General features: G+C 37.9%; 1 protein-coding gene across 1 annotated transcript in view; it reads left to right on the forward strand.

Annotated features, from left to right (window-relative positions):
• Positions 1-27,971, forward strand: part of LOC111869153 (protein unc-80 homolog) — a gene marked incomplete in the record, with an annotated part of 381,072 nt that overhangs the window by 80,537 nt on the left and 272,564 nt on the right. The window contains 5 exon segments of the mRNA XM_033753297.1: positions 995-1,137; positions 4,559-4,768; positions 10,166-10,338; positions 13,269-13,456; positions 19,165-19,310. Coding sequence (XP_033609188.1) covers positions 995-1,137; positions 4,559-4,768; positions 10,166-10,338; positions 13,269-13,456; positions 19,165-19,310 — 860 coding nt within the window.

Consider the following 27,971-nt stretch of genomic DNA (forward strand, 5'->3'; position numbering starts at 1 on the left):
CTACACGGTGCCACATCCCAGAAGACGGCTTTCTTCATAGTTTTTATTTTGTTTTCTGTTGGGGAAACTTTTTAGCAAGATTGTCAGGAACTGAGTAAATTGGCTTGTATTTGAGAGGTCCCCACTTCGAATCTCGGCTGGGACATGGCTGTCCGAGTGAAAGTCATTGTGGTTACCTGCAATTCTTGCAGGAAGAATTGAGCTGTTAATTTTAAGTCATAATTAGTTTTATTGTTCTGACTTATCACATTCAACACGTTCTTAAAATGAGGAAGTTGGCTAAAGCGGTAATGTGCCTGACTTTCATTAGGAAGGTGACTGCTTTGAATCTTTGCTAGAACATCGAGTATCCTGACTAAGGGCTCTTATGGTTTTACTCACAAAGAAAGGATACTGGAATAGTACTTGAAATTGGGCCAAGGTTGTTTATTCCACACCTTTTCCAATTCAACTTTCACTAGTAATCCTTCCACTCAGTACTGTATAGTCTGAGCTATGATTAGCAGTAAATAATGTATAAAAATAAGTACTTGATTGTCACAGAGGCAGATTCTTAAAGAGATGGAGCATTTAGAAAATAATTGCATGACTATTAATTGTACTTCTTTCCATAGTCACTTCATATACCAACTTTGTTTTCGCAGATATAAGGAAGAATGAGTGTAAGGCTAATTTTAACCCTAAAAAGTTATAGAAGCATTATAATGACCTCAGGTCTTGCTTTGAAGGCCCACTTGAATGGCAGGATGAAATTCTGCTTCATCCTGCCCAACTTTAAGTGTTACCTTTATGTAAATAGGATATGCACTGTGCACTATGTTCATCGTTCCTCTCAAAATGTTAACTATATAGTAAGTATAGCAGGTGAATGGTATAATTTTCAAACTGCCTTAATTAATAGTGCTGTTTTATTTAATATATTAATTTTTTGCTGGACCGAAAATACAGATTTAATTTTCTGAGTTGTACAGATTAGTTTGTTTTCAAATTTTAGGCAGACACCAGCATTTTTCATGTAGCTATGGGTCGTAATGACACTTTAACCAAATCGACACTGACTATTGAACAAGTTACTGCTATCTCTGGTTCAGACACGAAGCAGCTTCGTACGAAGCCAGCACCAATACAAAAAATGGGGTAAGACTGTTTACACTTTAGAAAAATAACTATTGAGTGATATAATACTAGTTGTGAAATATTTATGAACTGAATGAGAGTTATGTTCCCATCCATTTCTATTCATCTCTCTGCGTGTAGCATTCAGAGAATTGTTCCTGTAATTTTGACAGTGGGTCAGGATGGTAGAAGGTCCTGGATTTAGGAACTGTGGTCAGCTTCCCAGTCCTGGAACCTCCTACCATGTCAACCCATCATCAGAATTACAAGAACCACTCTCAGACTGTACACCCAGGAAGAAGGAGAGAGAACTATGGCAACAGTTACAGTTTTAATTTGTAATACTAAGCAAAATAACTGTATGCCATATTTCCCCGCATGTAAGTCTCCGTTGAATATAAGCTGCACCGTCAAAATTATATGCTTTTGAAATGAAAGAAATATTCTATGCACTTACGTTATTATGTGCAATAGTCGGAATACTTGAAAATAAGACAGCTTTTTGTTGAAGAAAGTCGTCTTCTGGGTTTAGGCGCCGTGTATTCTTTGTTTTGGCCGACGTTTCGGAGGAACGTATCGCCTCCATCTTCAGAGCAGGTGAATGGCTTGGAATGCAGAGAGCAGTAGCTGTAGTGATAGGAAGTGAAAGGCGCTGCTTATATACGAAGTAGGCAGGGGGGTGGTTAGGGAGAGCGCACCAATAGGAGCAGTGGAGAGTGATTAAGGCCATATATGGTGTTATGTGCTAAGAGGGGGGAGGACGGCCAGTGAATCCAGGAAACTTGAGGTCAATAGCACTAGGAAGTTGCGGTAGACAAGAAGAACCGGTTGGTTGGGGACAGGCTACTGACATCAATGACATGATTACAGGGGACAGGCTACTGACATCAGTGACATGACGAAGAACTGGTGTGGCTTGTTGGATTTCTCTTGAGGGAAGAGATGAGAGGCTTCCATGATTTGTTGAGACTGAACCCTGTTTCTTTGTTCATGTTATTCGGATGGCCTTAATCGCTCTCCACTGCTCCTATTGGTCCGCTCTCCCTAACCAACCCCCCTGCCTACTTCGTCTATAAACAGCACCTTTCACTTCCTATCACCACAGCTACTGCTCTCTGCATTCCAAGCCATTCACCTGCTCTGAAGATGGAGGCGATACGTTCCTCNATTTAAGTGTCATATTCATGACATTAAGTGCTGCCTGTATTCAGGAAATTAATGTAGTTAAAAATCTGATTCATGCATGTATAGTCACATGTTAGGGTTGTACCTGATTTATAGACAGGTTTTGGATTGGATAATTGGATTTATAGACACTTTATACAATCAGCTCTGAACTACAGGCAATCACAGAGCTACCGCTATTTCGACACTTTACCTTCTACCTTACACTTTACCTTTACGCATGCACTAGGGTTCTCAGTCTTCATTAGTTGTATCTTGGCAATGGATTTATTACAGTCTCACTGTCACTGCAGTACGCATGAAGTCTTCTTTGCACAGCCTAATTCCCTTCTTGTCATTACTTCTCAGCCACCTTCGACTGCCATGTCGGTCAGTTCCCTACTGAAACTGCGAACTCTGGACTGAACTAAATTCTAATTCTTCTGCTCCCAAGCTCATATCCTGGCAGGCTGCTGTGTTGAAACTCAACTAACTTAAAGTCAAAGTCAAAGTCACATTGTGACTGACAGTCAGTCAGTAAGTCTTGGTGTCGAGCCCCATCTGGTGCTCATGTCCATATATTTATTACTGTTTCACAGTTATGGGCTTGTTTTGTGGGTGCCCTGATGAGAGGATGGGTCTATCTTTTGTATATGCTGCTGGCCCTTGCCAGCGCAGTCTTTCTTGGGTCCATGTCCCTTTGGACATATTTTACTGGCTCAGATTTGAAACTTCCTTTTCGTCACTTATGACTCGCAGGGTCACGGTGGAGGTATTCCACCACACTTCCACATGGTTTTTTTTTTATTTCTAGTGTGATGGGACTAAGTCCCTTGTACTGTGGCCACTTCTGGCCTATTGTACCAGCCCCAGATGATAGGTGAGGGTGATTGTGGAGCAGTTGGTGGAATGAAGATTGGCAGGGGAAACCAAAGTACTTGGAGAAAACCTGCCCCAGTGCCACTTTGTCCACCACAAATCCCACTTGACCAGACTCGGGATTGAACCTGGGCCGCTGTGGTGGGAAGCCAGTGACTAACCGCTTGAGCTATGATGCGGCTCTCCACGCGGGTTAGTCAGATTCAAAGTTACTCGTCCTTTTTATAACCACTCGGCATTGACTGCACAGAATACACAAGCTCTCAATTCCGGAGAAGCCGTGTTTACAGCGCCATTGCATAAGAAAGGTAAAGCTGTTCCTGTAACAAGCCGTGAAGACCCATAGGGGCATGAGAGGTCGAGGTTCCCACATCTTCTAGACAGTTGGCTTATAGATGGTGGTAAGGTTGTCAGCCTTATGCGCGGGTCGCCTTTACTCCCCAGGAAAATTCGTGGTATTCATTTCTGTTAGAGGCTGAGTGAACCCCAGGGCTGTAGAGCTGCTGGAAAGATTAAGTCAATTGAAAAATCCAGTAACCTCATTGGGATTAGATCCCACAACCTTCTGGCTTGTAGCAGAGTGCCTCAACTAACTACACTACTGCATGCCGTCGCGCCATTATATAGCAACGTATTTTATTCAATTGTTGCTTGCATATTCATTGCCAAGTGAATGTGTTTACCACGTGGTTGCCTAGCATTGGATGTCTCCTCTGATTTCACTATCCCGGCTTGTGGGCGCCATGTCTCAATATACGTATAGAAGATACCTGCTGGATACACTGTAAATGACTGCCTGATGTATTTATATTATTTATATATCATAGATAAAGAATAAAATGTGTATAAACATGGATATTCATGTATGCAGTTTTTAAGGCATTTTGCAGTAAGTGGGTGTTAGCTCCCATCCAAACCATGGGTACGGAAAAAGTTAGCTCAAGTAGTAATTATTCCTAATTCTATTCAAGAGGTGCTTAGTGTGAACCTCAGCAGGAACACTGAATATTCTGAGGTTTTTCATGGTTTTCCTCAAGTCCTCCATGAAAATGCTGAGATAGTATCTTAGGGTGACACTGTTTCCTTCCACATTAGTCTCCAGTTAATTATTCACTATTATTCAATCATTTGAGTAAGTGATATTGTCATTAAATAAAATGCAGGCAAATAAATAATCTGAAACTGCCAGCTGGAAGAGTGCTCATTGCCATTTGTCCGAGATTGCATACTCAGAGTATCTTCAGCTGCTTTCCTCATGTGGGTGCTACCCCCTTCTGTATCCACAACCAAAAAATGCACGTTATTATGCTGGCAAGGGATCCACTTAACACTAAAATTTACCTTATCTGACAATTCTGTTGAACATTTTTATATGAGCATTGGATATTGTCCACTTTAGGTCCTCTACAGATAAGGACTCAGTAGGCAGCAATAAACAGCATGAAGGTATAAGTGCTCTAAAACCACAAGCAAATAATCATGGGACTGGTACCGGAATTATGGATATATGTGCAGCTACATTTCTAGATGTGGCTGTTTTGCGATGCCTTTTTATTTCCCAATGGCAGGAAGAGGGTGTGTATTGGGCTCTTCAGTTTTATTACCACAGGTAAGTTCTTTCCTGTTTCCTGTTTAGTTATAAGCTCATAGACTAAACTTTTGAGTTGTAGATTACCTTTGAACTATGTTTTTGACAAATAAATTAGAAATATCTAAATAAAAACTGAAAAATAATACTTCTGATAAATATATAGAAGTAAAGTGAACCGTGATAACTGTCTGATGCAGAGTTACATCACAACTTAAACCTGCATTTAAGCAATTGACATTTCATAATATTAATCGCCTGACAGATATGGATGTCGTATGTTAGTTGGAAGTACATAGGATGCATGCATGTAAAAACTTTACCATGAACAGCTGAGTATTCTGTACACAAACACAGACAGGGACAGAGAGACAGACACACACACACAGACATAGGCTGACAGCCCTAGAGAGTCATAGACAGATACAGACAGACAAACAAAAGATACATACAGAGACACAGACACAGAAACAGGCACACAGACAAGACACACAAACATACAGACACACACAGACATGCACTCAGAGACAAAGACTGACACAAAGATGCAGATACAGAGAGACAAACACATATCCAGGCAGACATAGGCCCTCATGCTGATGGAGACGCACAGACTGACTCAGACAGGCACAGCCACAGACCCCCCCTGTGATGTACAGAGAGAAACTGTCATACTAAATACCATTTGAAGAAAGCAGTCTTCTGGGATTTGGCACCATATATATGAGGTGTTAACCGACGTTTCGGANGCTGGTTGAATTTTGCTAATCGCTGTGCAGGAACGGAAAATTTTCTGTAATATACAGGATTAGCCTAGAAGAAATAGACACTTTCAGAGTTTTACAGAAAGAAGGGTTTTAATAGCTGAGATACTTACATGTTTTGAAAAGTAGGCCCTGAAGTTTACATGGGTAAGTTACAAGTGACCCTTTTATAACATGACAAATATAAATGCGATAGTGTAGTTCTTCCCAAATGCCTCTCAGCATGCCCACGTCAACAGTTGCAGCAGCTACTGTGATGCATTGTTTAATATCCTCCACACTTGAAGGGAGGGGAGGAACATAAACTCTGTCTTTGATTTGTTTCATTCTGGTCTGTCACACTAACAAAAGCAAAACTTCAACAGTCACACTAGATGGAGTTGCTTTATCTTTTATAATAAACTCTCTCCTTTATGTAGCCCCATAAGAAGTAGTCGCAGGGTGTTAAATCCAGACTTCTTATTGGCCAACATGTAAAAGTCATATTTCTGGGTGGTTGGACATCCAATCCAACGCCGAGGCAATATTTCGTCCAGGTAATTTCTAACTTCAAGTTGCCAGTGTGGCGGAGCGCCATCTTAGACAGATATGAACTTGTCATTGTCTTCTTGTAGCTGGGGCATCAGCCACTAATGTATCATGTCTAGGTAGGTTATTCCATGCACTGTTTTTTCGTGGAAAAAGAATGGTCCGTACACCTTTTTGTGGGATACAGCACAAAAAACGTTCACTTTAGGTGAATCCCTCAAATGTTCTACTACAGCTCTTGGGTTTTCAGTTCCCCATATATGAACGTTTTGTTTGTTCTCAGTACCACTAATGTGGAATGTTGATTTGTCACCGAAAACTAGCCAGTTAAAGAAATCATTACTTCCTTCATTCCATTGCTGCATGTCCATACAGAATGAGTGACAGAGGATTTTGTCATTTTCAGTGAGGTTCTGCAATAATTGCAACTGGTAAGGGGAACATTCATGAATGTTTACGCAAGATATTCCAAAGTCTTTTGTGGTACTTGAAGTTCTAAACTTGCATGTGTTGTCGACTTTTTTGGGTTGCATGTGTAAGTTTTCTCCTTGTACAGGCAACCTTTTGTCATGTTACAAAAGGGTCACATATAGAAAACTTACCCATGTAAACTTCAGGGCCTACTTTTCAAACTATGTAAGTATCTCGGCCATGCTATTAAAACTCTTCTTTCTGTAAAACTTTGAAAGTGTCTATTTCTTTTAGGCTAACCCTTTACATTAAAAATATTGATTTAATAGATGTGCTTGTTACTTGAAATAAAACTCATTGTGTTCATTTAGTTTTTATGAAATATCTGGTTTCAGGTGTGGCAATTATTTACCTATCTTCAGTTACTCATATTTTCCTTTTAGATAAATCCATGGCAGTAGGTCAGTCCCCTCTCTGGCAATCAGCCAGTTGATCTGCTGAAGTCAGTTTTGCTATGTGTGCTGCAATCTGATCTACCCATATATATGAGTTTGATTATCTGTTGCATTTAATTCCATATATAAGTTTAGGAATTGCATAACCTTTTAGAACACTTTTAATTGACCATGAAGTCTTATGAGGGACACTGGATATATAATCTACCTAACCATGTAGTATCTGAGACAGAATAAACATGTGTTCAGTGTTTCACAGTACAGTATTGAGTTTAACACCCTAATATACTTCATTGGCAGAGAAGAAATCCCTCGAAAAACAGGAGCCTTTGCCTTGCTTCTGAGACCTGATATTTCATCATCACTTGAAACCCATTTTTCATTCAAGTGTTTATTCAGGTTTCAAAATGAAATAATCACAGAAGGCCATGCCTGGTGTCAGTGATTGCTTTTCTTTAATTGAATACAGAAGCAATGAAGAAACATGATGCATTGTTTATATTTATGGTCTTTAAATCATGAAACAGTGCAACATAGGCATCTCCAGTAATTGTTGCTTGGTTTGGCATGTAACTTGCAGTATATCTCCCTCCACATCTTAGATCACAGTGACCATAATCTTTCCAGATAGTGGTAGTGTCTGAAATGTCTTGTCAGTGGGTGAACCACAATGTTTTCATTTCATGAACTCTGCTTTGTTTCCCTGTTGGTTCAAAACTTCATCAGTGGTAATGATTTTTAAGAGACAGGTTTCTGGATCTATTGCAGAATTCCCCCAAAATGGAACCCTGCATTACTTCTGAACATAGTATTGTATTCCAGTGAGAACTGGTCTTTGACATGCCCAGATGATAATGTAAGATGGCCTAATCAGATAGATCCAACAGTGTGGATGCTGGAGACGACAACTTCAAACACTTGTCTTGCATGCCAAGGTCCTCAATTTTTGGCATATTTCTGGAGTGGCCACTTCTGCCGGTCATCTTCACATGCTTACACGAATGTTCTGCTGGTATTTTGAAGGTGCAGCATTGCCATACACAGACAACAGCCATTCATGAGCAACCTTTGGTCCATTCCCCCTCCTTATGAGGAATTTAATGATGGAGCAGTGATCTAAACTCACAAAATCTATGTTTGCATGAGAGTAGGTTGATTTACATTGTGACCAAGTCACTGTGCTGAAACTACCTATACAACATCCAGAGGCATGCCAGAGCATGTTACAATTTCATAATCTTATATTGCAATGTCCTGTTGCACTGCAAAGATCTGACTTTGAGTTTTGCTTTTATACTGTCTGTGTGCAACGTTGGTCACTATTCACGCGTCATTTTCCTTTATTGACATTACATGTTTCAGCCTGACGGTCTTCAGCTGTATAGCATGTTGTGAGTAAGGACTCTACTCTTCACTGTAATGCACTTACAGTTAGGCCAAAACATGTAGTATGAATAAATGAAAATGACGAGTGAATAGTAACCGATATTGCCCATCAGTGGCATGAAACAAAACACAAAGACAGATGTTATAACTTGTTTCATTTTGATACAAAGCTAACATTTCATCCAAGTAGATTAAGTTATCTGGTGACCTTCACACTGTTTCTGTTTTGTGGTCAGAGGTCTTTTTAGTATTCAATTTTGACAAAGGTTCCAGGCAAATTTTTGCATGGCCTGTAGCAAAACCCTTGCAGTGAGAGGATTATTAATAGGCTAAGTTGCTTCCTGCCATTTGCTGCACGGCCAGTTATGATAAAAGATACTGAATGTAGAAGGAATCCTCTCATTGAATTACACAGACTGTTTGAATTTAATATTCTTACTTCAGCATCAAGCAGATATGTTTGAAGTCACACCATAATTATGAGAGTTTATGTTGCATGAATGTTTTAGAATTTGCTGAGTCACTTTACATTTAAATTTGGACGCATTCATTCATTCATTCATTCATTCATTCATCTGTAATCTGTCAAGACGACAGGTCCACAGTCTCTTCCAAAACAGTTCCTCCACTTGATGTGATCTAGAGCTTTCTCCTTCAAATGAAAATATCCTCTTCTGTCCCCAAGGTCATCCAGCATCTTCTTACGTCTTCTTCTTCCTCGTCTTCTGGTCACTCTATCCGCCCCTCTGTCTTTCCTTCAATAACTTCTTTTAGAAGGCAGTTACCGCGTAAGATATGACCAATCCAATTAGCCTTCCGTTTTCTTATTTCATGTAGGATATTCTTCCGCTCACTGACTCTAAATAACACTTCTTCATTTCTCACATAATTGGTCCAACTGATCTTCTCCATCCTTCTCCAACACCACATTTCGAAGCTTTCCAGGTGTTTCTGATCTACTGCCCTAAGTTTGGGAGGCATATGCAGTATAAACTTGTTAATAGAGCATATTCATTAATTCTGTTCATTTTGTTGATTTTTGTGAATATAAAAGAATCGTTTGTACTTGATGGATTGGAATTCAGGATTTTAATTATCCAGAACTTGTTAACTATATCCACGGAGTGAGGTCCTAAGCTAACAGTCACTCATATAGCCAAATAATCCCTATGTTTCATTTAATTTGAAGCTTCTTTACCATGTGCACAAGCTCCTGCTGCCAAACCCTGTTCTCAGCCACATAAGTCTTGTTCATACCCTCATAACATATGCATGTTTAGTTAAGAATCATTGTAATGCTATCTTTATATCCATGGATTCTTTCAGGTTTTCCAACTAAAATCTGGCATTGTGCTACATACCCCTCCCAAATATTGTCCTTAATTTGCTTAACATAATAATATGCAATATTTGTTAAGGAATACAAATTATCAAGCTCTTCATATGAAATAGTATTTTCCATCCTGCTCTTATTTCTGCTGTCCTCCACTAGGCCATCAGTATGGACCAAGACCTCTCACATCTCTTCCATCTTGTTCCCCTGTATGTGCTCCAGTCATCTAGCTATTTGCTTCACAGCTTTGTTGGTAGTGACAAATTGTTAGTGGACATCAGAGATCAAAATATTTTCCTTAATATCCTTTTCTCAAGAACCTGCAATTTGTATTTTTCTTGCAAGGCAAAAGACCAAATTTTATGCCAATTCAAAACATAAAATTATAGTTTTATCTTTGGGTTTTGAGATGCAATGATAGCAAGCATTTCCCAGATTTAATAACAGTTTTCCCTTACTTCCTTTGTGAATGTAATTTTTTTTTTGACTACAAACCTTACATGGGAAATATTCCAACCAGTTATGTAGTATCTATTTTCAGGTTACGTGAGATTAATGAGGACGCTTCAACTCAACAACAGCCAAGGAAACGTAGCAATTCTCTGCCCATTCCAAAGATTGAAGTTTCCATGTACCAGAGTCCAGAACTGAAGAAACGAGAATCCAAAGATTTCATGGAAGTGCCAGATGTTAAAGATGTATCCTATCTTACTGGTAATAGTTCATCTTCAGAGGACTGTGTACTGTATAACTTTTCTGCTTCATCAGAATGGGCTTTTAGCACTACAAGAATAAATTGCTACTTGAAAGAAATATTACTTACACTGGTGTACATAATATTTCCTAAAACACTATAGAGTTAACAGTTTGAAAATCACCTTTCAGGTAGAATCTATATATATAATTTCCTTTGTCTGTCTATCCGTCTTTCAGTCTGTCTGCCCATCTCTCCACCTTCCTGTCCAACTTTTCTTTTGCCTATCCATCATTCTGCCTATCTGGCTGTCATTTGTCTGTTCATCCATCTCTATGTATGTCTGTCTGTCCACTCTATTTCTCCCAGACAGTGTACCATAGAAGAATTGATAAAAACAAAAGATGTTCTTCTTAGTGAGACACTCCATGAAAACTGTTAATTTTGTTGCTACTGACATGTGTTTAAGTCAAGAGGAACTTATTTCCCTATTTAATTCTTACAATATCCTCAACACAGTTATCTGGTGTTAATAATATTCTGACATGACACCTGAGAGGCGGAATAATGGAGCCAGAAAGACGGCCGTCGCTAGGCAACGGTTCAATATACAGGTGTTCGCGGCAATGGATACGCTTGCAGCAATAGAGGAATTATTGGAAACTGTGTTCTCTATGTGGTCTGTGGTGAGGCTATATGGCACTGGCCAGATGGAGGAGATATAAAGACCACATTCACACCATTAGAAACAACATCAATTGTTGATATTCAAACCATATACTAAATACAGGGCATACATAGGGAACAATAACAGATACCATGGATGTCATAAGGACAGGAAGAAGGGACAGACATTTGAATACCTTGGAAAAATATCACATTTATAAAATCAATAGGAATAACTTGCATATGAACAGCATGTACATTGTCACATAAAACCCCATATTTCAGACATTGCATGAACTTTACGACAGATATTAGCGCACACACCTCAAGAAAAGATAGATAAGCAGGAACAATCACACTGAATGTCAATAGAAGGGACCTATGCCCAAGTAGTGAGAACATACATAGGAAGGGGGCAAATAAGTACTCTTACAACAAATACCAAATCCATAAAATAATGACACACCTTTGCATTGACAGTAAACATACTCATACATTATACATTACAAAAAACATGGACGCCACAAGAGGAAAATAATGCAGAATGGAGAGACAGCTTTATTCTCTAGCAAAGAAATTTTAATGTGAACAACGATATGCAACAACATGGGAACACATTGACTGACGATCTAGTGCAGTGCAACAGTTTCAGGAAGGGAACAGTTGCATGAAGATAGCCAAGAAGGGCCAAAACATGTAGCAATTAACGTGATTTTAATGTCATTTAAAATTGAGAGACTGTGAAGGGTTTCAAGTTGCATTAAAAACTGACGTGAATGAGTGAGTGTCATAAATTCTTGTAATTACAAGTTATATAATTCCAATAAATCCAATTAGCAATGCATCCCCATGTCTAGTCACTAACATGTGACAGTATTTATTCAAACCCACTACATGTTCGATCCTATTTTTTGGTCATCTTCAGGTGGTATACACACTTAAACATCCATCATCTGAATTGTCACACCACACATTCTAATAAAACTTTGCTTTCTTGTTCATAGTCATTATCAAATAGGATATCCATCATACTGTCATGAGTTTATGGCTGTGTGACTAATACTAACCGGTTTTAGATTGGATGATTTTATATTGACAGCTTCTTTTACAATAACTTGTAATCACAATCAATTACAATAACTCAGAGTCAATCTTGAGCCGAACCCTTCTTCCTTGACTGCTGAGGACTTGCTCCATTCTTGTTTATGTTATCTCTGAGTTTGATTCCCTTCTGTACTACCACCCATAGAAAACACATCCGTTACCCTGCAATGGATGTACGTGAGCAACATGGAAAATACCTCTTCCTGTGTTGTATTTAGAGTGCTGTTGCATAGAAATGGAAGTTATCTGATTTTTGCCTGCATATATGTGATCATGGAAATGTGTTTGCTTAGTCATTGCCCAGTAATGAGTCTACATGTCACAATACGGTCAAATAGTGAAATATATGTATAAATGTGCGGCAATAAAGTTAATTTAAATGTACTGTACTGTGCGAGAATGTGGGCAAGATATGTATAAGCGTACTGGTGGAGCATATTCATGTTTATATGTTGTTCAGTTTCTTGTTCTATTTTGCTAACGTTATTAATAAAATTTTACTAAAGTGTAAAAGTAACATTAAAGTAACATACAGGAACAATGTGGTTTCTCATCATTGTTGCATATGTGGTATAGCATGTGTAATGGTACTCATTGCAAGTCATTGTATTGGAGTGTTGACTCGAAATATTTTCAAACTGTGAGAAGTGAGGTACACTTCACTATCCTGTATGACAATATAGTAGTATTGTGTTTTTATGTGGTAAGTTCTTTCATAGGATTCTTTTAGGTGATATTCTTGTGTCTGTTGTGTCTTCTATCTGATTTCTCGGATGTGTGCTGTCCTATAATTTCTTGATGCTTTGAACTGTGGTCTGTGTAATGTTGTTTTCTTGTTGTTATGTAGTGCAGAACTATGTATTTCCCTATTACTTCCTCTGTCTAAAACAATGCCAACATTTAGATCATGATAAGACAACTTTAAATTAGATTATGGCATGATGTATGACAATAATATTTTCTGAAACTGTAGTGCCTTTTTTTCCTGTGTTGAAACATTAGTTACATTTCATTTTCCATAAGGGAGACGTTCTGAAAAATTTAGAGCAGCAACTTATGCTTCCACATACATCTTCATGTTGGTGTGATGTGTAGTTAAGCACAACAACAGTATTGCCATAACAAGAGAACATTCTCCTTTGGTACTAGGATAATAATAATCATCATTTATTTCTTCCAGAATCTCCATACTTTGGACAGAAACAACTGGATGATCATAGTAGTCATATGAGACGTTCGAGTGAAAAAGTGAAAAAGAAAATGAAAATGGCTGATCTCAAAGCATTTGTTGAAACAAAACTTCTTTCTAAATCAGAGAAAACTTTGGAGAAAATTGGTCGTGATGAGCCAAAAATATTTTGTGGACAGGTATTGCTGAAAGTTTTTTTAATATTGTATGTAGTATGGAATATATTTACCTTTGCATAATTTATTAGACGGTGTTATTTTTGTCTTTGTAATTTATTCTACAGTAGATATATCAGCCTCTCAGTTCACAATACCTTTTATTTTGCAAGAAACATGCTAGTATGTGAAGTGGTTGCATTTAAATTTAAAGTCTGGTTTCATTTGAGTGGTTATATGAACTCACAGAACAGACACAACTACAACAACCTCATTCCTGTAATTGTGGGAGGCAGTACTTACTTACACCATCTTCCACAGCTGCATTCTATTCCCAGCCCAGCTCGACCATACTTGGTTTTCTTCTCCCACCTGGATCCAGTAGTTATGTGGGGTATTGGATTGCAATGTGACTGAAGGGGAATGAATAATTCATGTTTGTGGCTGAGGTGTGCAATGGGAGGAAAGTGGGTGTATGGAGTTCAAGCTAGGTTAGGTAGAATTGTTGAAGATATCAGCTCCACAGAAGAGTAAAGAAATGTGACATTTTAAGGAGAGGATAATAGATCTGAAGGATTGAACAGGTGCCGCATGATGCAGATTCATTCTCCCATCAGAACAAATTATGCACTGGTGCAAGAGAGTGTTTAATAAATTTTATCAAATAAAAACAGGTAATACAGGTAATAATAATAACTTGACACTGAATATATCTTCAGTCAGTAGCTACCCATAGAATGGATTTATGCACACAGAAGTTAACTTAATTATAGTACTTAACAATTTGTAGCAACTGACAGAGACCTCACATCTACACGAGCCACTTTCCTTTACAAGAATTCTTTGAATTTTATGTTTAGATGAGACAGCTGCCTAACTACAATCAGCTTATACTTTATGTCATTACAAGGAGCCAGTAACCTTCACAAGAATTCTTTGCTTTCTATCTTTCCAATAGGACAGCTGCCCAAGTGAAATCAACTTATACTTCATGTCATTACAAGTCCCTCACTACTCTGATAATGAAATAACAATATACATTTTACTTTTAGAAATTTTAAACAATTTCACCCATTGGAGAATGGGTCCCGGACAGTGGGTGAGATTAAACTTACAGTAATTTATATATTTAATTACAGTCAAGCTCAGGAAATGGCTCAGCTCTCCATGAAAATTTCACATTTACTGAGCCTCCTATCCATTGGGTACTGGGGCCTTTTATCCAAGAGGTAAAGTGGCAGGGGCATGGTGCTTAACTTTCACTGCCCTGTAGTGCTGAGGTCAAGAAAGGTGTAGCTATAATTCTACTCCCCCATATATCTTCATGGCATAGTGCTTAACCAATTAAGCACAAGTAGAACTTTAACTTTACCTGGGATGACAGGTTTTTCTTTTTTTTTTTCTTTGGCACTACAGCCCCAGTGGGCCTAGGCCTACCTCCATGAACTTCTCGGTTCACTTCGGTTTTTCTAGATCTTACATATTCAGGTGGACTCCTTCTGCGGGTGATCAGCTCATTGGACGGCCTCTACCTGTACACAAACAGAAAAACGCACACACACAAACTAAACATCCATGTCCTGAGTGGGATTCGAACCCACGATCCCGGTTTCCAAGCAAGCGAAGATAGTACATGCCTTAGGCCGCTCGGCTACCGTGACTGGTGGGATGACAGGTGCAAAATTAAAATGTAAGGTGTGTCTGCAGTTATCAGCTGGTGGACCTAAATTTCATACAGCATAAAAAAATAATTGACTCTGTACTTGTATGTGCCACAGTTTAAGCCTGAGCAATACACAAACAATATTTTGAATCAGTTAAAGAAATGGGAGTTACATATATTTTTATCAGAATAATCCTTGAGTAGAAAAACAGAAAATTTACCATGGGCTTTATGAACATTGCTTGTCAAAAGAAAAATTGATAGAAATCTGTGGCTGTCATATTCAGGTCTGAAATTGTGTAATTTTTATCCCTTGGGAGATTTGAAGCGGGAAGCTTCTAGAAATAATAATGTATGTTCTTTGGAGGCTTTGGAGTTGAAAACCCAGACAATAACTTCAGAAATCATGAAAGGTGAACTTCAGCATGTTTCATAAAAGTTGTGTCACTGCAAAATATGCGAGGATGTCTAGGGACATATTTTTCAACAGCTATTGTGTTATCATGGTAAATAAAGTGGTTGTAGTGCAGAGCTGTTGTGAGTGCTGGTGGAATCCTAGGTCATGCAGAAGCCTGCAGATTCTTTTGTTTCAGAGATTCTGCTTGCTGGCAGGCAGTAACAATGGCGGTAAGAACCACTCTGTACTTCCAAAGGCGTTCTTTGTTAATTCACCTTCTTCACTGCTCTTGAAGTTTATTTCTAGTAGATAGAAATAAATGTCTGTTTCTTTTGTGACTGATATGGGGACTAGAAGTTAATAACGTATTGCGACGTGTTGCCTGAAAGCCAGACTATAAGACGTTCATCACTAGTCAATGATTAGCAAGTCATAAGCAGCGATTCCTAGGAAATCGTTGACCTGAAGATGAAAGTCAAACAGTGGGGTTGCCACAGTTGTTTACGAATGGCAACAAGAGATTCATTGCATAGCAGTGAGCGAAATTAACCCTTCGACAAGGTGTTCCCTATTCAGTCCGAGTGCAGGAGATAAGAGTTTTTATCCGACTAGATCTAGGGACAGTTGAGCTCTGAGCAGAGCAGAAGACACTTCACCGAGATTAGTGGTGCAAGAGTGTTGTAACATTGAAGAAGAAACGTCCGAAGACATAGTATAAGTGTGAATAATTGTATTTGTGAGTGTAAAGAGTGATTGTCCAATAAATATTCATGAAAACTGAAACCCATGTAAATTTTCTTGTCTCATTACCTAGGAAACATGTGAACATATAGTCACATGACATAGTGACTAAAGATGTGGCTCAGTTGGATAATTGGATTTATTCGTTCCTTACAGGTTGAAACTACAAATTATTATAACAATGTTACTCATGTTCACACTAGAAAGCACTCCATGCTAATCTCTTCAGTATGTCTCCACCAGTCTTCATGGACTTATAACACAAGGACTACAGTAAAAGTCTCCCTAAATCATACACTCCCAATACCACTGCCCTATAACACATAAAATCTTCAAATCACATGTTAAATTTTCACAGGCTGACTTCTTGTACTCTTCTGCACTCTTCAAGCTTACTGCTTGCTTGCTGTGCTCCTCCAGCTTACTGGTATCCTCTTCTTTGTGTGCTTCTGCCAGTACTACTCACTCATAACTGCTGTGAAACCACCTGGACTCTTACATACATAGCCACAGAACAGACATGCAAACTCAAGACGCATGTTACATGATCACTGCCTACCATTGTGTGACTTCCCTGAAGACACGGAAAAGACTGCTTCCTCTATCGTTGTGCATTGGACCATGTTTTCAGAGCTGTTGCCTGGCAACGCGTTGCTCAAATCCATTACAATATAGTGACATACAAGTTACCCTTCAGTGCCCATTGTGCACCAACCAGTACAATGATGAGTATGGTCATCATAGCCGAAGTACGCACATTTGTGCATTCAGACATTTAAACACTGCTAGTGGAAGCTTGTGCACATGCCATTAGTAGAAGTTTATGCACAATCCTAATATTTATTTTCAATTCAATACACATACATTTTTGTTGTTATCTACTCCAGATATATACAGGTTTCAAGCTCCGCGTCTTATAACTGAATCTCGCCTTTCTGTAATACTTCTCGAAGCACCCGAGAAAGCACAGTCCCACATCACATATCTTGCATTTCAACTACCTTTCAATTACATAATCTTCCAAACAACGATTCATTGCCATTGTATGATAAAATGAAATTACAATATTCAAATTCGCTGTGAACACACAGCCAAAAGACTGGAAATTCTGAAGAGTGTAACAAAGATGTAAAACTTGCCAGCAGAGAACCAAATGAATTTAATGCTTCCAACTTTTTATGGCACCAGAGAATGTGAAAATATTTCAAGTGTTACAAGCAGAAATTATTTTATAATGCAGAAGTATTATGTGAAGAAGTAGGAAACTATTTTTACGGTACTTAAATGTGCACCAGCAGCAGGCATTTAAATAAACTCTGGCCAGCTCAAGCTACCACCATTTCAAAAGTCCAGCATCTAAAGGTTAATCATGAATCGATGGGCATATTACCGGTCCCTTATATGCCATTAGAACTTTTCAGACCCAGCTTATCAGAAAGAAGTTAATTGTCAGGGGTGGAAAAGTGACATTTAAATATTAAAGTCACATTTTTTTAATAATTTTCATGTGCTCTATTCTCTGGCACAAGTTAATGACAGAAAGTGTTAATGTTGAAGTATATATCCATTGATGATGGATTTGTAATTTATTTGTAGTATTTCATGGAATATACTTTAACCTTTAAATGCTGGACTTCTGAAATGGTAGTAAGCCTGAGCTGGCCGGAGTTTATTTAAATGCCTGCTGCTGATGCGTGTTTAAATGCCCGTTCCTACTCTGCATTTAAATGTCTGTTCCTGTTAGGGCGCTTAAACAGTTCTAAGCATTGTCTTTAAAAATGCTGTATGTAACTCAATTTTTATGATAAATTGATGGAATTAACTTTCTTTGTATGAGCAAAGAACATAGTGTCGCGTATTATAACGGAAGATTTGAAAATTTTTATAGAAAGAGTTCTAGTCTATTTTCAATTTTTTCTTTTCATTTTGATGCGTACTGCAAAAATGGTTTCCCCGTTCTTCACAGAGTTGTTCTGCATTTTAAATTCATTTCTCTTTGTAACACTTGACAAATTTTAGCAGTCCCTGGTGTTATAAACAGATGGAAGCAATCAAATCATTTGGTCTTCTGCTAGCACTGCTTACACGCTTCAGATTTTCGAATCTTTTGACTAAAGGACAGAAGAATGAAAGAATGGCTATTCAAGAGAAAGCTAGAGGGGTCCCTTCTTCAGTGTTAAGACTTTCTGTTATAGCTGCAAGAGATTATTGCCCTTTCTAGGGTTGTGAACAGACAGTTGCATCATGGCTGAGATGCAGAGTGTGATCTGTTTTCTGTGCGTTCATAGTGAAATTGAATACTGTAGTGTCATTTCAGCCTATATATACATCAAGCAGATAACAACAAAAAAGCTATGTACATTGAATTTTACTGTATATTTTTAACACATTAATCTGCAGAATCTGCAATACAAGTACTGGCTCGTGGATGAGTGTGGGCATGACTCATACATATATATTCTTTTTTTTTGCTGTTGTTCACTTAGGTATCATTTTACTACTTCCTCTATTATGGTTATACTCAAGTCTGTCTGGTAATTATTACATGTAAAAATAAATATTTAGGACTGTACATGTGCTTCTACTAGTGGCATGTGCATGCGCTTCCACTAGCAGAGTTTAAATGCTTGACTGGCCAAAACGGGGTACTTTAGCCACGATGATCATACTCATCACTGGCCCGATCGGGCCACTTCAGACGTTAAAGGCTAAAATGAGAAATGATGTTGTAAATCTTGAATCAGATACAATGTTCCCTATATAATGTTATGAACTATGCATATTTTATACACATGTATAATTTTTTTAAAACTGAAGACCTGAAACCAAATTAATGAAGTTCCTTGACCCATAAAAGTTGGCGATTTCTGAGTGTCAGTTAATCATGAAGGAATTAGTCATCAATATTTTCTGTTTTAATACTGCTTACAGGAGTACCATCGCAGCCTTGACACAGGGGATGAACATCTTTCACGTCCTTGTTCTGCATTTGCCAAGATCTTTGAGCCGAAATTTGACCAAGATAAAGAAAATCACTCAAGCAATTTGGTTAAAGGAAAAAGCATGCCAAGTCTCAGGTAAGAGGTAATTCTCATTTCTAAGCAATGATGCAGAAATTTAAATCATTATTTTGCTGTTCAGCCATTAGATATTCATCCTTATTAATTTCAGTTATTTCTTCCTTTAGAAATGATATGCATTAAGACCTCACTAATTTATGCTAAATGGGAATGAACCCTTGTCCAAGTTAGTGAAAGTAGGAATTATATAGACGTGCTACTGAAAACATGTTTAGGGAAGTTATAAAATAGACATAACATGTCTTTTTATGCAATACAACATTATTTTGAAACTTAGCTTGCACGTGCTAAGATAAGTTTACTCATTAAATGTAAAAATGTAAGTTTTTTGTATGTAAGAGAACTGTCTCAGCAGTTAAGGTGGCAGAGTTAGTGATGGGGTGTTGTACATAATACTCAGAGGTTGCTGGCGTGATATTGTTCTGAATGTTCATACCCCAACAGGGGATAAAATTGATGATATGTAGTGCAGCTTCTATGAGAAACTAGAACGTGTATTTGATAAATTCTCTCAATGTAATATGAAAATTCTGTTCAGAGATTTCAGTGCCAAATTAGGTAGGGAATAAATTTTCAAACCAACAATGGAAATGAGAGTTTATATGAAATTAGTAATAATAATGGTGTTAGATTAGTAATCTTTGCCACATTCAAAAATCTGTCAGAAGTGTAATGTTCCCACATTTTGGATATGTCCTGATGGAAAGACTCACAGTCATATCAACCACATTTTGATAGATAGGAAACGGCATTCAAGTTTACTTGATGTCCAGTTTTTCAAGAGAGAAGATTGTGATAATGCCAACTGTCTGGTGGTGGCAAATATTAGGGAAAAATTGGCAGTGAGTAAATAAATGATGCACAGATTTCACATGGAGAGGTTCATTCTCAAGAAATTGAATGACAGAGGGTAAAGAGTAGTATCAGATGTAAATCTCAAATAGGTTTGTAGATGTGGAAAACTTAGACTCTGAAGTGAATATTGATAGAGCTTGTGAAACTCTTAGAGAGAATTTTGAAATTTGAGCCAAAGAGAGTCTAGATTATTATGAATTGAAGCATGTGCCATAGTTTCATGATGCATGGTGTAAATTATTTGATCAAAGAAAACATGCAGAATTGGAGTGCTTACAGGAACCAAGTGAAATAAATGGGGAAAATCTGAACAATATAGGATGTGAAGCCAGCAGGCATTTAAGGACTAAAAAGGTGGAATATCTGAAAGACAAAATTAATGAGCTTGCAATGATTGGTAAGAACAGGAACATAGAGGAATAGATGAATTTAAGAGGGGTTAACAACCTGGAAGTAATTGAGTGAAGTATGACAATGGTGATCTGCTTGCAGATTCCCACAACATTTTGAATAGGTGGAAGAACTACTTCTCTCAGTTATTGAAAGTACGAGGAGCATTCCATATATAATGCCTCCTATTTTTTTAATAAAAACTACAACAGATACAGAAATTAAAATAACACAGTTAAATAGAGCAAGATTTCAGCTACTTACAGTTATTTTTCCACATAATCACCACCATTCATTATGCACTTTTGCCAGCGATAAACAAGAGTCTGTATGCTGTGCCTGTAAAAGTCTGTGCCAGCAGCCACTTTCTTACAGCTGCAATGACAGAATTGTTGTCTGGAAAATGTTGCCCACATAGTCTATCTTTCATAGGCCTAAAGAGATGGAAGTCTGAAGGTGATAAATCGGGGCTATAAGGTGGATGTGGTAGGGCAGTCCAGCCAAACTTTGCAATGTGCACGGTGGTTGCCAAACTGGTATGGGGTCTAGTGTTATCATGCTGCTTGTGAAAGGTTGTCTGCTTCTTTGGCCTGACTCGGGAAATGCGGGCTTTCAGCTTAGTCACCGTTGTCTTGTAGCATTCAGAGTTGACAATCTCACCAGGCTGCAGGAAATCCAACAAAATCACACCTATCCCAAAAGACTGTGTACATCACTTTCCCTGCTGATGACTGTGTCTTGAACTGCTTTTTTTCTTGGGGAATCCGGATGTCGCAACTCCATGGACTGTCTTTTGGATTCTGGCTCATAGTGGTGACACCATGTCTCATCTCCGGTGACGATGCTGTCCAGAAACTTGTCACCTTCAGCCACAAACTGGTGCAACAGGTCCTGACAGACTTCCATTTGATGAGTTTTGTAGTCCTGTGTAAGCATCTGCAGGACCCACCTGGAACAAACTTTGCGATAATCCAGCTTCACCAACATCATTTCCAATGCATTACAGCCGATATTAAGCCATGCGCACAGTTCCCTGGTCATTCTCTGCCGATCTCTACGGGTGAGCTGATGGAGGTGCTGTTCATTGTGAGGAGTGACAGCTGAGCAGGGACGCCCAGGGCATGGCTTGTCATGCACTTCACTTTCACCACTGTTGAAACACACTATCTACAGCCTCACTGTGCTGACATCCACTGTATCATCACCGTACACCTTTAGCAAGTGTCGATGGATGCCAATGGGTGCAATTTGTTCGACAGTGAGAAACTCAATAACACATCTCTGTTTCTTATACACTTCTATGTCGGACGCCAATTTGGTAGACTGCTCTGCTGTTGCTATCTGTCATCCGACAACCAAACTGAAAGTACATTGGCGGGAAGGTTCAACCTTTACTACAACACCACCAACATCCAGCTCAGACGTTATGTATTAACACAAAAAAATAGGAGGCATTATATATGGAATGCCCTTCATATATAGGATCAGTGATGTTTGGAAGATAGAAATACGTACAGTTGAGCGATTAGTACCTGAGCCTAATTCTTTTGTATTAGTATTATTATTAGTATTAGTATTATGATGTGTTTCCTTACTGAATACGCCGTAGAGGTGGTTAATTGGTTTATTTAACAATCTACAAGTAACAGCTACAATTACTTATCACACAGTTGCGGGGTTTCACACTTTATAACCCTAATCGCATTAATCTGTTAACACTGTTGCGGGGTTTCACGATTTATAACCCTATGCGCAAATCAGTTCACTCTGTCTTCAGTAGTCTACACGTTTACAGTAGGGGAGCTATGTATCACTGTATCACACACACTCCCAATTACACAATTACACGCACATCCGGTTCTTCTTTCCGCGATGGCTGCTATACTCCAACTATAGTCGGCTGAATGGAGAACTGTTGATAACACACTCGCTCGTCTACTACTTAACTCTGTGGTAGCCACATTACAACTGACTCGCAGCCGCTGTGCAGTTCCCTTATATAGCCGCAGTGCTTGCCTGTTGCGTAATGAGTGCCACATCATCCTGTTACGTCACCGCGCGTTACGTTACTGTGCGGAGGCGGGGGAGGGGAGCGCCGACTCACCCGCCGCGTCACTGCTGGTGGGGGGGTTCTCCGTTGCGCAACATGTCACAGTATTTATTCAGTATTCCAGACATCCACAAGATGGATACAGAACTTGTCCTCAATCAGTACATACAGACCAATTACAAAATATGTGTACGTGGAACATGACAACAGTATAAAATATAAATAGTTAAGGCCTTAGATTACATAAATAAAAAGTCAGAAACGTGTCATTTAAGAACAGTCATATTAAATAAGAAATCCACAATAAACTAATTATGAGTTACAAAGAGTAAATAAATCCTTCAGATTACAGAAAATAATGAATATGATTGTCCACATCATTATTATTAACATGCCTATGAGTATTTCTAATTTGTCTTCTAAATTTTCCAGCGATAGTGACGAAATACTCGTTAAAAGTTTCAGCAACAGATTGGTGATCAATGATTTTCTTACCTTCTATGTTTAAAGCTTGTATGTCATTTCTATTTTTATTTCTTCCAGATTCTGTATTAATAATATTCCATGTAGTTTTGATTTTATTATGGGAATTTAGAATTAATTTGTCATATTCCATTTGTTTTGCTTTTTTTATAACCGCCATCAGTAATGGTGGTAATGTAATGGGCTATAGCGATGGGTTTATTATTATTCTGTATTTGTATATATAAATCTCTTTTATGTTTACAAGAAATTATTATTGAGATTAAAATTGCTTTTAAAATGTTGAAAAACTATAAAGTGCTAGGTAGTGAGCAAATTCCAGCAGAACTGATTCAAGCATGAGGTGAAATATTAGTCTGAGATCCATAAACTCATTAATTCCGTTTGGAATAAGGAAGAATTACCCAATCATTGGAAGCAGTCTATTACTGTACCAGTTTACAAGATGGCTGATAAAACTGGCTGTAGCAATTATTGTGGAATATCACTGTTATCAAGTCTTAACAAATTTTTATCCAACATCCGTCTCTGAATGTTAAGTCCTTGTGAAGACAAAATTACTGGGGATCATGAGTGTGGGTTTCAACATACCAGATAGAAAACTGATCACATTTTTTGTATTTGTCGGATACTAGAAAAAATGGGAGTACAGTGAGGCAGTACATAGGCTGTTCATAATATTACATTTCAGCATTCTATTGCATTGATGTATCACCCATTCCCCCTTCCCTTGATGAGGGAATCGATGGCATTAAAATCCCTAAAAAACAGCAAGCAAACACAAATTCAGCAAGCTGACAAGGGAAATTACACAATGGTGTTGAACAGGTTCACTTACAAGGAGAAGATATCCAGTCTGCTATAGTCAAGGGTGTATGAAATTCTGTGTAAGTATCCTGTGTCTCAAATTAAGAAGAAGATACAGAAACTCCTTACCAGACACAAAACTGTCCTTCTTATAAGATAGAATCAGTATGGATCCTTCTTAGAACGCTCACCTTTGCTCATGTGATGGAACTACTGGACAGTTGTTTTAACAACCACATACTTCCAGTTTGAGGATAAATTCTATTAGCAAAAAGAGGGTATGGCAATGGGAACTCTCTTATCTCCAGTGGTCAGTAACATATTCATGTAGCATTTTGAGGAAATAGCACTGGACACAGCAAACTACAAACCTGTTAAATGGCTCAGATATATCAATGACAAACTTTGGAGATAGATGAAGAACTGTGTGCTTGCTTTATAGACTGGCAGAAGATATCTGACCATGTAAATTGGACCAAATTAATGCAGATCCTAAAGGAAACAGGTATCGATTGGCGGGAAAGAAGATTGATTAGTAAATTGTACATGGATCAGAAAGTTAGGGGAGACAAGACGTGTGAAGATTGGAAGAGGAGTTCGACAAGGATGCTGTTTATCACCAATTTTGTTCAACTTGTACAGTGAATGCCTTACTAAGCTCTGAATGGGCTTGGAGACTTCAGATTAGGAGGGCAAATTATTCTAACTGTGAAATATGCAGATGACCTTGTGTTAATGGCTAAGGAAGAAACTGTGCTACAGGGTATGATTGATAGACCAATCAAAATTGGAAGGTGCTATGGCATGGAAATGAATGTGGAAAAAACAAAAGTAATGAAAATTTCAAGACAACCAACCCCAGTCACAATAAAGATAGACCAAAAACAAGTGGAGAATGTGAAATGTTTTAAATATTTGGGTAGCTTGTTAACAGATGATGGAAGGTGTACGTGTGAAATTAAATCTAGGATTGCCATGGCAAAAGCTGCATTTAGCAAGAAGAAGAAGAAGAATCTTTTTACCAGTAAATTGAACTTAAATTTGAGAAAGAAACTAGTGAAATGCTACATTTGGAGCATAGCTCTGTATGGGGCTGAAACNTAAGAAGATGCTGGATGACCTTGGGGAGAGAAGAGGATATTTTCATTTGAAGGAAAAAGCTCTAGATCACATCAAGTGGAGGAACTGTTTTGGAAGAGACTGTGGACCTGTCGTCTTGACAGATTACTGATGAATGAATGAATATCAATGACACATTCGTGGTATGGCCACATGGATCAGCAAAGTTACAGCAGTTTCTTCACCATATCAACAGCATCACGCCTACAATCATGAGGAAATTAAGAGCAGACTGAATTTGGCTAATGCTTGCGTCCATTCAGTTTAGAAACTTTTGTCCTCTCATCTGCTGTCTAAAGAGTTAAAAGTTAGAATATACAGAACTAATTTTGCCTATGGTTTTATATGGGTATGAAACTTTGTTTCTGACATAAAGGGAGGAACATAGATAACAGGGTGCTGAGGAGAATATTTGGACTGAAGAAGGATAAAGTGACAGGAGGTTGGAGAAAACTGCATAATGAGGAGCTTCATAACTTGTACCCTTCACCAAGTACAACTAGAATGATGAAGTCAAGACAAAAGAGATGGGTAGGGCATGTAGCATGAAGGGGAAGAGACATGCATATAGTATATTGGTGGGAAATCCAGAAGAAGAGACCACTAGGAAGAGTGAGAAATAGGTGGGTGGATAATATTAAAATGGATCATAAAGAAATAGGATTGGGTGGTATGGACTGGATTGATCTAGCTCTGGATCGGGACATGTCGAGGGCTCTTGTTAACGCAGTAATAAACCTTTGATTTCCATAAAATATTAAGAAAGTTATGAGTCGCCGCACAGCTGGTGGCTTCTCAATAAGAGCTCAGGTCCATGAAGTTAGTCAGCCAGGACTAGAGAAATGAAGTGCAAATTCAGGGAAAACTGAAAGTTGCAGGACAGTATAATGCGTTAAAATGCATTATTGTTATTGGGATTTGGCTGGGACCATGCAAAATGTGTATCAATTTGAGTAAAACCTAAAATCCTGGACTATGAAATCGATGTTTCACAGTAGTTCCATTTTTTAATAGTCAAGAATCTAGTTAATACATAGACACGTCAGCATAAAAACATCATAACTCCTTAACAGTGGTGAAATGAAGAAATGTTATTTACATTTTCAGTTCCATTTGATTTCCCTAACAGTCTCTTTAAGAGTTCTTTTTTCTAGGATATGATGCCATGTTGTCTGTTGAAATTCATCTGACATTGATTTCGCTAACAGTCTCTTTAAAGAGTTCTTTTTTCTAGGATATGATGCCATGTTGTCTGTTGAAATTCATCTGACATTGATTTCGCTAACAGTCTCTTTAAGAGTTCTTTTTTCTAGGATATGATGCCATGTTGTCTGTTGAAATTCATCTGACGTTTCAAAGGAGGTCCTATGGCTACCTGGTTCATGCTAGTTTCTTGCTTGACTTATTCTTTGACCCTGAAGATAGAGATGGTATGTTCCTCCAAAATGTCTGTAGATTTCAGTGGACTACAAGGTATTATATCCAAGAAGACAGGATTCGTCACAGCCACCATTGTGACAGTCTCAAATTTCTCCTTAAGTATTGTACTTCAGCATTGAATCAGTCTATATTGATTTTGAGAGGTCTTTGAAATATTTTGACCCAGGACAGAAGTTGGTGATGAAGATGGAAAATTAATCTCTGTACAAGAGAGAATATTAGAGAGAGGGGAGCAATATTTTAGAACTTTAATGAAGACAGACAAGAAGTTTGAAGGTAATAAAGGAAAAGAAGCCTTAGAGGTAGATGAAAATATTTTACCTTCCCAACTTACGTAGAAATAGACAACATAATAACAAATTTAAAATTGAAAAAGGCTCCAGGGACTGATAACATTCCCTCAGAACTAATTAAACATGGAGGAAGTACACTGAAGCAAAGACTGTACAATCTAATTCTTTTAATATGGAATAAAGAAGAATACCCAAAGATTGGACAGAAGGGATTATCTGCCAAATTTATAAGAAAGAAGACCATAAGAGTGCTCAAAGTATCGGCCAATAACCCTTCTTAATATAGCCTATAAAATATTTGCAATTCTATTAATTAATTGGTTATGTAAAATAATGCAAAAAATACAAACTGATGTGCAAATGGGTTTCAGACCAGATAGATCTACTATAGATAACATATTTATTATTAGACAAGCTTTTGAAAAATATCACGAGTGTAATATTGAACTACATAATGTATTTGAGAGCTTAAAGTATTATGATGTCCCAATAAATTGATTAGCTTAATAGCACTGACTCTCGCAGATACCAAAGCAACAGTGAGAGTGAATGAGTTCTCTAGCAAATTTGAGGTACACTAAGGTGTAAAACAAGGAGATCCTTTGTCTGATACTCTCTTTAGCATAACCATACATGTAATAAGAAAGCTTGATACAAGGGGAAACATCTCCACCAGACTGAGGCAATGTACTGCAGAAGCAGATGATATTCTAATAACTGCCAGAACTAAACAGGCCATGATTTATGCTTTCAATAAATTAAAGAAGGAATCCATAAAATATGGATTGGTAATCAATGAAAAGAAAACAAAGTACATGAAATGCACCAGAACAAAACAATCTATAATTGGTGATTTAGAGATTTGAAATTTAAAAATAGGTCAAGTCAGATCATTTAAATATTTTGGGGTAATAGTTAATGAGGATAATTCAATAGAAGAAGAGATTAAGGAGAGAATAGCACTAGGAAATAAGGCACATTACTCAAACAAAAGTATGTTCCAAAGTAAATTAATTTCCAGATGAGCAAAATTGAAACTATACTGGTCAGTGGTCAGACCGGTAGTTACTTATACCTGTGAAACCTGGGTACTCAAAGAAAGTGAAACCAATAAATTACTGGTTTTTGAGAGGAAAATTCTAAGACAAATTTTGAGCCCAAGTAAAGAAAATGGTAGCTGCTGAATGAAAAGAAATCAAGAATTAAATCAGTTAATCAACT

This window comes from Cryptotermes secundus, unplaced genomic scaffold (genome assembly GCF_002891405.2).
Source record: "Cryptotermes secundus unplaced genomic scaffold, Csec_1.0 scaffold821, whole genome shotgun sequence".
NCBI lineage: Eukaryota > Metazoa > Arthropoda > Insecta > Blattodea > Kalotermitidae > Cryptotermes > Cryptotermes secundus.